The sequence below is a fragment of the Impatiens glandulifera genome, chromosome 2 (genome assembly GCF_907164915.1).
Source record: "Impatiens glandulifera chromosome 2, dImpGla2.1, whole genome shotgun sequence".
NCBI lineage: Eukaryota > Viridiplantae > Streptophyta > Magnoliopsida > Ericales > Balsaminaceae > Impatiens > Impatiens glandulifera.
Window position 1 is genome coordinate 15,518,582 of NC_061863.1, and position 13,207 is coordinate 15,531,788.

Genomic DNA, 13,207 nt, shown 5'->3' on the forward strand with positions numbered 1-13,207 from the left:
GGAGCAAGTTGAAACGAAAGTGGCTGAGAAGATTGAAATCTTTGATACCTGGCTGAATCACAGGTTAGTCTCTCAATTTGATGAAATTATTTCTGAAGGCGAAATTGAGAAAGAATGGAAGAAGTTGATTAAGATGGATAAGAGAGTCCTGAAATGGGCTAAGACAGATGAGGTCTCTAAAGCCCTGAAAAGGAAGGATCTTGTGGTGGCTAATATCATGGGACGTATTCTTTTTCCCATGATTGAGGCAAGAAAGACCAACTTCAACCCACTGGACGGGGATGCTCTTGCAAATTAGAATGCATTGAAGCGACTCGACCTAATCATGAAAAATTATTACTCAATAGTCCTTCAACACGTTCACTACACCGAGTCTTCCAGGTTGAATTTGTTTGATGATTTGTTGTCTAGTCAAGACGAGCCAGTGTAGATATTTAAAGGTGATCAAATTATTTCTGAAAAAGATGAGCATGCTTCTTCCCATCTTATTGAGATAGTCAATATTCCATTTGAAGAAAAGCGGTTAATGGCCCAGCGTATGGTTGAACAGACCCCGGTCTTGGTTCAATCCGAACTCAACGTAGAAGAAGAGGCGGTTGTTGTTGATGATTTTCAGACCCCTATTCCACAAAAGGAGACATCTGAGGTGGCTTCTCCTATTTTCGAAGAAGAAAAATCTCCGTTGGTTGAGGAAGAATTAGCAAATTTAGATGATTAGTCTCCTAGATTAGAGGTTAAGGGGGAACCCTTGAAGAAAGTAGATTCTAAGAAGTTGCCCTATGCCGAGGGGGAACAATCTGATAAAGATGAGTCATCCTCATCTTCGGAAGAAGCTCAATCTCCACTTGTGGAAGAAAGTTCAATTCCTTCTCCTCGATCATCACCCATCAAGACACCAGCTGACATTGTTGATAAAGTTGCTGATTTACCTCTCACTTTGAGGGTATTTCAGAATGTATTCATCAGGTATGTGTCGACATTCTAAATGAAGAAGATCACTCTAAGGATGGATCAAAGGCGCCCTTTTCTCCTCTCAAAGATAAAGAACTAGAGCGTTCTTTACAAGTAAATGTGCATGTGAGTCCCATTCGCACTACCCTAGTTTGTTTCCAAGCTGTATCCTCGTCTACTTGATCTTCTGAAGAAGCTTCTCCCGGAGGAGCAAAATTTTGTAATTTTATGTTGGATGCGATGAATTCTATACATCAGAATATGCTGGACATGTAGTCCAAATTGGCTAATCTTGAGAAGGGGTCTACTTCTAGTAGTGAAGATGTGTCTTCGAATCTTTCCACCCAAAGAGAAATGGAGAAAACCCTTAAGAAGAACACATATGAAGTAAACATCTTGAATACTCATTTCAAGAAATTTGAAAAGAATTTATTCAATCGACAATCATAACTTCATGCTAAAACCAAGACTTTCACGGTGGAGCTTCACTAAGATATTACATCAGCAATGGAACTCATTCGGGCACAAATGATGGAGATGTCAAACTCATTAAATAGAGCAGAAGCTGAGCGACTGGAGAAGGTTGACACAGTTTCAAGGGAATTTCAAGCGAGAGAAGAAGCTGAAGTTGTTGCTGAGAAGGAAAGAGATCTGGTTGCTGCCGAACCTGATAATGTTAAAAAGGGGTAAGGAAGCACAAGAGGAAGAGAAAGAGGAAGATGAACTCGATTGAAAACAGAGCAAAAAGTTGCTACTGCTGTTGGAGATGACGATGATGGTTGTAGACGAACAAAAAGAGGTTCATGACGTGGAGGTGATAGAGGTGGTGGTAGTGGAGGCCCAGTCACTCGTTTCCATAACATCTTAAATGGCGAACCGCTTGAAGGCGATGCAGATTCAGTGTTGAAAAGGGAAGGACTCTATATTTTTCTCTCTTTTTTTTAGTACTTTAAACTTATGCTTGAATACTTTGGTGATCTACTTTGATTTCAATTTTATTTTGTTGGGTGTTTGTTCTGCTTTATTAAGATTGCATGGTTTTAACATCATCAAAAATGGAGAAATTGTTGGGAAAAAGTAAAAACAAAGTAAAGAAAAGAGTTAATTAAGTGAGAAGTAATTAACTTAGAAATAAACAAAAGCTTTGAAAGATTAAACAACAAAATTTTGATGATATTTAGAACGGAATTTTGATGATGTTTAATTTTAAATAAAGCTAAGTTGTCTATTTTGTTGTGTACAGATGTATTAGACTATGCTGACTTAGATGTAGTCTAAGTAGGCCAACTAGACGAAGTTAGACGTTGTAGTCTAACTCCATTAGACATGGTAGTCTAATGGAATGCGAAGTTAGACGTTATAGTCTAACTCCATTAGACGTGGTAGTCTAATGGAATTCGTAGTTAGACGAGGACGTCTAACTCCATTAGACTTGGTAGTATAATGGGATTCATAGCTAGACGAGAACGACTAACTCCATTAGACTTGCTTGGTCTAATGTGATGCGTAGTTAGACGAGAACGTCTAACTCCATTAGACGTGGTAGTCTAATGAGATGCGTAATTAGATTTGATAGTCTAAACTCCATTAGACTTAGTATAATGTGATACGTAGTTAGACGAGGACGTCTAACTCCATTAGACGTGTTGGTCTAATGGAATACGTAGTTAGACGAGGACGTCTAACTCCATTAGACTTGGTAGTCTAATGGGATGCGTAGTTAGACGAGGACGTCTAACTCCATTAGACTTGGTAGTCTAATGGGATGCGTAGTTAGACGAGGACGTCTAACTCCATTAGACTTGGTAGTCTAATGGAATACGAAGTTAGACGAGGACGTCTAACTCCATTAGACTTGGTGGTCTAATGGAACGCGTAGTTAGATGAGGCCGTCTAACTCCCTTAGAGTTGGTCTAATTGAGCATGTTTAATGCCTTGCTTCAACAGCCGTTTGAATTTAGCATACGTCTAACCAAGAATAACTACTTGTCTGCTACTCCTGCTCCACTCACTTTTGTGCATTCTTACAAGTCAACTAATTGTATACAATGAACGAATGCCACGTACGCAAATATCATTTCAACGGTTTGTCTAGTACAAGACAATATTAGGAGGATATTCGGCGCACTACCAGTTCGGTACGGCCACGATTCATTTACTTAGAGTCTGGAGATTTCTGATATTATGAGAGGCCTTCCATTGGACGCTTGCCACGTGTCCATGAAGAGGATTCGACTGTTGGTGTCCTTCTACTATAAATAGATGTTCAAGGACAACGGACGAATCACCAGTTACCAATCTTACTAGCTTACACTCTTGCACTTACTGATTTCTTACATTCTTCAATTTCAAGAGAGAAAGAATTAATTACTGTCTAGCTTTGAGAATATTGTAAGTTGAACAGAGGTTGTTCTGTTCAAAAGAGAGTTAGCTAGATCAGTAAGTTGTATTTGATTCAAAGTATTTAGTGAATATCCTTCTAATTGTGGAAGAAGGGGTAACGTAGGAGAGTTTGCTCTAAATATCCATAAACAACTCCCTGTGTTCTTTACTTTCTGTCATTCATCTTCCATCGGTTCAAAGATTCAAATCCAACGAACACTTCCGCACTTGAATTCGTTTCAAGAGTTTGAAGGATTTGTAAAAAATAGAAACAGATATTAATCCCTCACAGGAATAGTATCGAATCATTTATCATAAATTGTTAACAATAGTCAGACCCTAGTCTCAATTGCTAGCATCGATCCTATCAGAGTATAAATACCCCCTCAAGTCATTCTAAAGCTAATGAACCAACACACAACTCATAAATTGAAGAAAATCAAAATCCTCCATTGAAGATTTAAAGTTTCGGATTTTTCATATTTTCTTTTTAAGGCCTTAAAGCTTGGATCTGAGCATCCAGAAAGTTTCTCTAAGGCTTAAGGAGTGTTCTCCAATCCTTGGTAAAGTTCTAATCAACCTCTAATTCATATTTATAGTTTGAATTTGAAATTTTTATAATTTAAATTGCATAAACTTGTATGTTTGTTGTTTATGGTGTTTTATGGTTAAAAATTCATCCCTTGATGATTTATAAACTATCAGGATAGTGTAAAATTGATCAATCGATCTAAATAAAAAAACCCAAATTTGAATTTTAAAAATAAAAAACGGGTTTGTTGTTCTTGGGTTAATTCCATTGAATCACGTCCCACAAAATTTCTCAACATGATTGTAAACACGTTAAGCAATTATTTGGATCATATTTAATCCATTCCGATCATGTTTGATCAAAATCAAAATTTTCAAAGCTAAATAAAAATTTTGAGTTCTTGATTTGGTCATAACGAACAGGTAGTGTTTTTGTTTTGGTACGAATCAAGTATATGTAGTATAAGGAAGCTATTGGATAGCTCCATACACTTTAAAACAACCTTAAAATAAAAATAAAAAAACCTAATTTTTTATCATAAACTATTTTGAATGATTTTTATCATCATCTAGGTCGATTCATACCTTAATATGATGATCAACATGTTACTGAGAGCTTTGTGAATCTACCCAAGCTCTTGGATCAAAGAATTAGAGCTAAAAAAATAAATTAAAAAATAGAATCCTTGTGTTCTTGAGGACCGATGCTTATAAGCCTAGGATCGAGACCAAGGACCAAGAAAAATAAGCTATGATCGAGATCTAGAACCGGTGTTCTTAAGTTAGTACTGAGATCTAGGACCGGTATTCTTGAGCTAAGACTGAGAAATCCCACCGAAAATTCTCACCTAGGACCAATAAAGTTCGGACCTAGGACCAATAGGCCTGACTTGGGACCGAGACTCCTTGGACCCATGATCGAGAAATCCAAACCTAGGACTCCTTCATCGCTATATTCAAACAATTTGATTGATATGAATATAACTAGGTTCAGTTAATCGGTTATCACGATTTAATCAAATATTTGTCACAGTTTTTTAGAAGACTTCTCTCATTTGGCTTCATCGGCTTAAAAATAAAATTATTCAAATCAAGTAAAATATCTTTACTTTTTGTTTAAACTAAATAATCCCAAAAGTTTTTCATCCATCAATGTTTAGATATTTAACTTTTCAATATTAAATACTAGTTATATTTTAAATATTTAGCATAAATAGCCCCAAATAATTCATATTTTCATCAATGTTTTTTTCTTTAAAATAATTAAATAGTTTAAAAGAAAAAGAAACTAAATTAAACAAGTTCATGAAGATATCTAAGTGCAAATTAAAAGAAGAATGCAAATAGCCATCCTTGGACACTAAAAGGTAATAAACATCAAAGGGAAATAAAAATGATGGCAAAACTCCTACATTAACCCTATGTCACAATCTATTCTCATTCCATATATCTCAAACTTTAAAATTCGAAAGGTCTTTAATGTCAATTCTAAATAAATAGAAGAGATCAGAACAAAGCTTATTATTATTTTGATTTCTTGAAATAATGTTATTTACTAAGTATCAAAATTGGTCAATCGACTCTATTCATTCCATTCAATTGCAAAGCCCAATGGACTCACTTCAAACTCATTCCATTCTTTCCTACATATTTATATATTTATCTCTTTTAAATTTATTTATTTAATATCTTATACAAAATATTAATCTCATAATTTTCTTTTTCAAATTTTAACTATCTCAAAAACTTTAAAATTTCTATAATTAATATTTGTTTTTTGTTTCATTTTTAAATTTATTTAATTAGAGATTAGAAATATTTTAAGAAAAACTTTTAATATTGGAGATTATTAATACCATTTATTAAAATATTTGATTTTTTCATTTTCAAATTTACTTAAATATTTAAATTCCCTTAAGAAAAAATATCATTAATTAAGGTAAATAATACAATTTCTTAAAATAGTTCACTTCCTTTACATTGTAAGATTTATTTAGTGATTTAAATTATTTTAAGATTATCCAAATCAAATAATAAAATGTTCTATTATTATTATGACAACCGGTTAGATTTGGAAGAAAAGTAACATTAATTGAAGTTGTTATTACTATTATTAAGATTATGCAAATCAAATATTAAGATTTTCTATGTAAATCCTAAAGTAACAATCTTATAAAGATTTGAAATATTTTAATAAAACTTTTATTAATGGAGATTATCAATATCATTTATTAAAATATTTGATTTTTTAATTTTTAGATTTACTTAAATATTTAAATTTCCTTAATATAAAATCTCATTAATACAATTTATTAAAATTGTTGACTTCCTTTTCATTTTAAGATATATTTAGTGATTTTAATTATTTTAAGAAAAATATTATAAATTGATATGATTATTACTATTATTAAGATTAAGCAAATAATATTCAGATTTTTTATGTATATCCTAAAGTAACCCTCTTATAAATAAAATTCTAATTATCTTCACCATTTTTAAATTGAGAGATAAGAAGATGGGAAACAAAACTATTTCTAGTTGTTTGTTACTAACAATTTCCATTATGTTTATTGTTATACCAAAAGTAAATGGTAACAATCCATTGGTCAACACCATTTGTGCAAAGGTATCTAACAAACAATATTGCTTTCAATTATATTCTTTAGGTTCAGGAAGGGATACAGACACCTTAGAAGGACTTGTGCAAATTGCTATAAACAGAAGTTTTTTTATTGCACGACCTATTCTTAACTCTCTAAGGTACCTTGTTGGTGTAACAAAACATCCGTATCTATTGGATAGGCTAAAAAATTGTCTTGATTCTTTTCAATTGATAGTGGACTATAATCTTCATGAAATGCAACAAGACTTGTATAAGCACGACCTTCAAAGTATCAATTATCATGCAGCAGTGGTTCAAATTCTTCTTACAAAGTGTCAAGATGGATATAAAAAGGGAGAAGCTATTTTTAGAATTCAAAGTAAAAACTTAATGGATTTGGGTGAAATAATTCTAGTTGAATCTTTTCACTCTTAGATGTAATAAAACAATTGAGTGAAGTTCAATAAAATATTGTTATATGTTTTAGTACTAATTACTTCTCAATTTTTTTTTATTTTTAATTTGGTGTTCAATTATTCTTGGAGTATGAGAATTTAATGTTGTTGATTTTTTTTCTGTTATCTTTTTGAAAATATGAAATTATGAATAAAAAAGATATGAGCAAAATTTTAAGTTAAAATCCTATAACAATATATTCTTATATGGAAACATTACAACTTAAAAGGGAGATAATAAATGATACATTTTACCTTGAACATAATATTGGTAATAAGAAAGAAACATTAAAATACTAAAATAGTATGGTTGCTCTTCTTTTCAAAACCATAGGCCAGTGATGCATCAAACATTGTCACCACGGTCCTAAGCAAAAGTGCTTCTTGTTTCAGCTCTATTCTTCTAGACCAATTATGGAGAAGAGAAAAATAAAATGAATATAGAATTCTTCTTATGTTCGTAACCCAATTTCACAACAACTTCTTTAATAGCGATTAGAGTTTTTAGATAGTATTTTTCTTCCACTTTACAAATTTGCACTACAGAGAGTGAACATTCTTTGGCTGATCTTGCTAAGGTCGCAACCACTGAAAAACAGAGAGCATGAAGTTTGTCTTCCTCAACCCATGGAAGACCGATATTCCAAAGGGGATGGACTAAGTGGCGGATCCAAGGGTGTGCAAGAAAGGGCTTAAGCACCCCTGACTTTTGTGAAAAGTGGGTATAATTGATACAAATTAATTATGAAATATATATATTTTTCTCTTTATATATAATTAGAAATATCCCCTCTTTTAGTCTAGCGGCAATTAGAGATGGTTACTAACTCTAAGTTTCGGGGTTCAAGCCCATCAGACGACAAGTTCTGGGTCTGGTTAAATGGTTAAGTGTATGTTTGCGGGCTACATACTTAACCCATTGTCCCTTTTGTGTAATTAGAAATAAAAAGTGGTACAAAGTTGTGGTGGCGCAGTTGGCTAGCGCGTAGGTCTCATTGCTTCTACGAGTAATCCTGATGTTTACACCCCATTTTTTGAATAATGTGATTTGTCTAGTTGATTTTGATAGGGGGAGGGGGCATTTCTCTATGTATGATCAACTGTATATTTTTTTTGGGTTAGTTCCCTAAAAGTATAGACTGATTTTGAAATATACCCTAAAGTATGTTTTTGTGATAGATACTCTTAATATGCTACATTTTGATGATTAACTTTACCATTAAAATTATTGTATTCATTTATAATTGCATATTGCTGCAAGAAAATTTGTAATATACTGTATAGTGTATAGGCAAAAACATCTTTTATTGTTTTCGAATAACATTCTTTATTCGTTTTTTATAATAATAGGTTCTTGATACGATGATTCAAGAGATGAACAATTGTTTTTTGGAATCAATTACGGAGGTACTTACTTGCATTGCTTGTTTAGATCCAAATGGGAAGACAAGAAGAGAAAACACTTGGAGTTCGGAGGAAATTGAGTGATAGTAAAACTTCTTCTCCATCAAGTGAGACGATTTTCCAAAGTTCACAAGGGGCTTGTGAGGCAATACGGAGGCCCTTTCTTAGAGAAGAAATGGGTTGAAAATCCAGTATTTCGCTCAAAACTTCTATCATATGTGGAGACATCATCCAGGCCTACAAGGAGGAAGCGACGAGAACATCGCCAGATTGAGTGGAGGAGAATGTCACGGCCCAATCATCCTGGCCCAAGAAGAGGAGGCCTAAGGAGAATGTCACGACCCAATATTTCTGGCCCAAGAAGAGAAGGAGGCTTAAGCCCAACGCAAGGAATATTCTAGCTGTAAGGCAGGTGCTTGATTAACGCATCACTAATTGAGAGTTGAAAGGCATGTCCTTAATTAGCGCATCACTAATTGATACATAAAAGGAATATTCTTGATTAATCCATCACTAATTGACAATTAGAAGATTAGTGCATCACTAATTAACACTTATAAGGAATGCCCTAAATTAGCGTGTCATAAATATAATAGCTAGACTTAGTCCTATAAATACATGTAAGGTATTACATTGTAAATCACCAAGTATTCAAGTGATATAATATTATTTTTTGTAAGAGTTTTCTCTCTCTCTAGAATTATTGTGTCAATTCTATTAAACGTCGAGTGTTGCGTTGAGTAAGGCTGACTAGTTACTCGTTTTTGCGAAGATTATAACTAGTGTCGCACGAATTGTCAGTGAAAAGACTGAGCCCGTGACAACCTGCATCGACTTGTCTGGATGTGTAGACCGCCTTGACTATCGAATGGGGCTTGGGACTGGTGTAATTTGAATGGACTGTGTCTTATCTTTCCATCCATTGGTAGAAGTTCATTTTCGAGACATTGTGGCTCAAGTTATGGAATTAAAATCAAATGTGTGTTTGAATTAATTCCATTTTGGACACTTTGACTTGAATCGACGATTCATTATTACCAAGAGCTCCAATCCAAAAAGAGCCTAAACAACTTTGTAGAGGGCTTTTCAAGCTTTTCAAAACATGCAAGATCATCCAAATCCATCAAATGTAGAGGTCAAAATGAGTTTTTAAAGTTGGAGTTGAATATTGTTCTTCCTTAGTCGTTTATGCCGAAAGTGAAGAAAATATATTTTAGGCATTTTCAAATGAAGCGTCCACTGAATTCACGATGACATCATCTCCGCATTTTGAATAGTTTGGGCGCACTTGTCTTGCATTGACTCGAGTTGACCATGCCTCGAACCACATAGTTTTACTCGATTTTCGTCTTTTGGATTTTCGAAAGCCTTATGTACATAATTGCCAACAACAATATTATACTCAAAATTCATAATTATTCGAATCAGTTAATCTCAATATTTCAGGTCTCCCATGTTTCGACTTTTTTTATGAAAAATCGCATTCAGCTACAAAAATAGCATTAAAATAGTTGTTCTATTAATATTATGCCAAATAGCAATATTTTACTCAAAAATCATGATTTTCCTAACCAGTCGATCTAAAAGTATCGGTTCAAATAAATCTTGAGTGTTTTGAAAAATCAACGCTTGAACCAAGTTTAAAAGGGAACATCGGGCCAATTTTAAAATGGTGCTTCTGTTTTTGGTTTCCAAGTTCAACAATCAAGTATGATTGTGATACTATACCGAGAAGATTTTTTTTAATTTGGAGTGTAAAAAGGGGTGTCTACAAAATATCAAGTTACTAATAATCTAAAATAGAATAAATTTTTTCTAAAATGAAAAGTTTTTGTATTTATAGAAGATCATAATGATGTGTTTAACATACAAGATTAAATACTAGACAGGTAGAATTATGTTTAGAGTAAAAAAAACACTAGTGTTTTAATAAAAAGAGTTCACAATTATTCATATATCACAAATTCATTAAATTAAGTTATATTCAACCTAAGACAGTTTGAATTTTTACTATTCACTTCCAAAAAATACAAAATCACATCCACATTATTACCCGAGTTATTTAGAAATCATTGTCCATCCACATTAGCAACTAATGGACTATAAACATTCCATTATTACCAATATTAATGCGTACGCCTACCGTATGAATTAAAATCTTTGCATGGGAGTAATAAAAATAGTGTGGAATCCAATCAAAAGAGAAACATATTTTCCCTCGAGATTAAATATAGACCAAAACTCCCCACCCAAGGAGCTAGATCAAAATTGGGTTCTCACCCAAACTATAGAAGATAAGAACTTGCGAATCAATTTCAAATGACCCAGCCAAAAATCGATGGTCCACCGTTTTCAATTATTTATCATAGTAATAGTCACCACTCTCTTTTGGTTCACCACCATAGCAAAATCAAAAGATTTCGATCTCGTCTTCACTATTTTTGGCGATCATTCCAAATTACACACCTACTACCATTCACAATATCAACATACAACATAATTTATACAATACATAAAATAGGTTGCCCACATCTTCACACATCGAAAGAACCCCGCCTTTGGGCTACCATCACTTCCCTCGACCTTACGACTCATATCCAAGTTTGGTCCAACAGACGCGTCTAACCCAACCCTACCAACGTCATCACCAGATGCGGTAATGATTCCCACATTCCTAACTCTCCAACTCCCCCATCTTACTTCCTCAAATTTTTTTAGATTCTTTCCTAACTTGATCGGTTAAATCTGATTAAAATCTTTCCCTGTCTTAAAGTTCTGGTTTATTCATTAGCGTCGGTAAAGTCTTTAGTGATGCTTTTATACGTTGGACAAACGACTTAGTGATGCTTTTGATTAAAGTGTTAGAGGGGAAAGAGGGGACCACAAAAGGAGAGAATGAAGATGATGATAAATGTAATTTAACTCCATTAGTAAATTTGGGATGGAGTTAGATTCTAATTTAAGGAATGATATATATGGGCTTAATATTCAAGTTATACCATATCTGTAAAGTTTAAACCCATAACAAGTTTATGCCATATCTTTTAACCAAGTTCAATGGTATTTATTAATTTCCATCCATATTAGTGTGTGAATAAGATAACAACAACTATATTAATGTACTATTATTCATTTTAATTTCAGTGAAATATTATTCAAATGAGTCACATAAATTATGTCGACTAACACATAAAATAAATAGTCAATTCAACAATAACCTTACATATATTACCTAATGTATGGGTCGAATGGAATTGGAGTAGGTATCCATTTGAGTGAGTCGTTAAAAAAAATTCTCATAGAGAACTGATTTGCAATCGTCTCATTTATCATTTATCACGAGGACAAGTTCCGATTCGTTGTACCTACTCCATTGTTCTTGAATTCGGCGAAGAAAGCCGTGTTGGGACATTGAGAAAATGTAGGAGAATATAATTTCCAACCGATCACTGAGCTGTCCAAATAAGATTGCATGACTATTTCTGTTGAGTAGGGAGTAATTGGGGCTCCAAGGTAGACGGATAATGCTGTCCCCGAAGTAAATAATGCCAACGGATTTACAAACTTGCACATTTGAAAGAAAAATCCGGATTGTTGAGAAGGGTAGCTTCGAACATTTCCCGATACCACAATATCTTTCTCACCACTTTGTACCGTTTTAATGACGCAGTTTTGGAATACGGCTTGGGCACCACCATAAATGAAATACGTTGAGCCATGTATTTCACTGGCCCTATAGAATTGTTTAAATCCCACTGCATACAATGTCCTACTATTGCCCGTGAAACTGCATCGATAGAAAATTGATTCGTCCCCCCAATTCTCTAGCGCCACGGCTTCTTCACCTTCGCCGGGTCTTGCAGTGTTGCGAATTGTTAGATCCATTGCCAAGAACCCTGTTCCTAGAATTTCTGCAAATAAAATTAAAACAATATATTAAAATGAAAAGATCAACATTAATTAAAAACAAGATCACTTACTTAATGTTCCTGTTGATGTAGTGTTGAACAGATTGTTGGAAGTTATTATTGTTCTATTTATCCCATCACCTAAAAACACTACATTGATTTTTTCAGACGGTACCGTTACACTTTCTTCGTATTGTCCCTTTTTTATGAAAATGCATGTTCTCAGGGGATTAAACGGTGTTGTTGCATTAACAGCCGCAGCGATAGATTCGTAGTCCTCAGAACCATCCAATGCAACGTATAAATATGTGTCACAACGAGGATGAGGACGGTAAGGAATCACCCACATGAGGACGGTCATTATTGAGAAGAATATAATCAAAAATATCTTTAAAAGATCACACCGATTCATGTTTAGAAAAAAGTTATATAAGTCTGATTGACCAACAAGATTAGGGGCAGGATGATCTTCACGAGGGAAAGCAATAGGGTCCTCCGCAACTTGAATAACATTTTGAATCTCCATAAATACAATCAATGCCTTAGAATAGAAAAACAGAGAGATGCTCAAGAAGAAATGAAGTTAGTTTGATGGTATGGTATGAGACTTTTAGTAGCTCAATGTCAAGGATTAAATAGAAAATTTAAATTTCATAGTTGTCTCTAAAGCAGGACTATTTCTTTGGTTATAAACAGAAGTGATTTATTTTTTTAAGTATACACTCCTTTTATAAGAAATAGATGAAATGGTTGATCGAGGTGATGGTTAACCAACTTTGTTTTTGTTTTAAATATATTTTTGATAAACTTTCTTTTAAAATACCTGTTTTGCTAGTTACTATAAAAGATGATAATTGTAACCTATAAGAAAAATAGGTTGTGTAATAAATCAATATACTGATCGATATCATGGTTCCTTAATGCATCTAGAAAAATCAGAAATGAATATAAGAAGGCTTCGCTCAAAAGAACTT

General features: G+C 33.5%; 1 protein-coding gene across 1 annotated transcript; it reads right to left on the reverse strand.

Moving 5' to 3' along the window:
* Window positions 1-11,661: 11,661 nt before the first annotated feature.
* On the reverse strand, window positions 11,662-12,594 carry LOC124924402 (pectinesterase 2-like). Its single transcript, XM_047464444.1, has 2 exons — window positions 12,306-12,594; window positions 11,662-12,236 (listed from the first exon to the last, which is right to left on the reverse strand). Exons 1-2 carry the CDS (start codon window positions 12,592-12,594, stop codon window positions 11,662-11,664), a joined length of 864 nt encoding a protein of 287 aa, XP_047320400.1.
* Window positions 12,595-13,207: the final 613 nt, after the last annotated feature.

What these genes read in the sequence shown, in the direction of transcription:
- LOC124924402 (XM_047464444.1), bottom strand. Translation starts at nt 12,594, where the DNA reads ATGACCGTCCTCATGTGGGTGATTCCTTACCGTCCTCATCCTCGTTGT. An exon ending in TACATCAACAGGAACATTAA is followed by an intron (nt 12,237 to 12,305) that starts GTAAGTGATCTT and finishes TTTTATTTGCAG; the next exon opens with AAATTCTAGGAACAGGGTTC.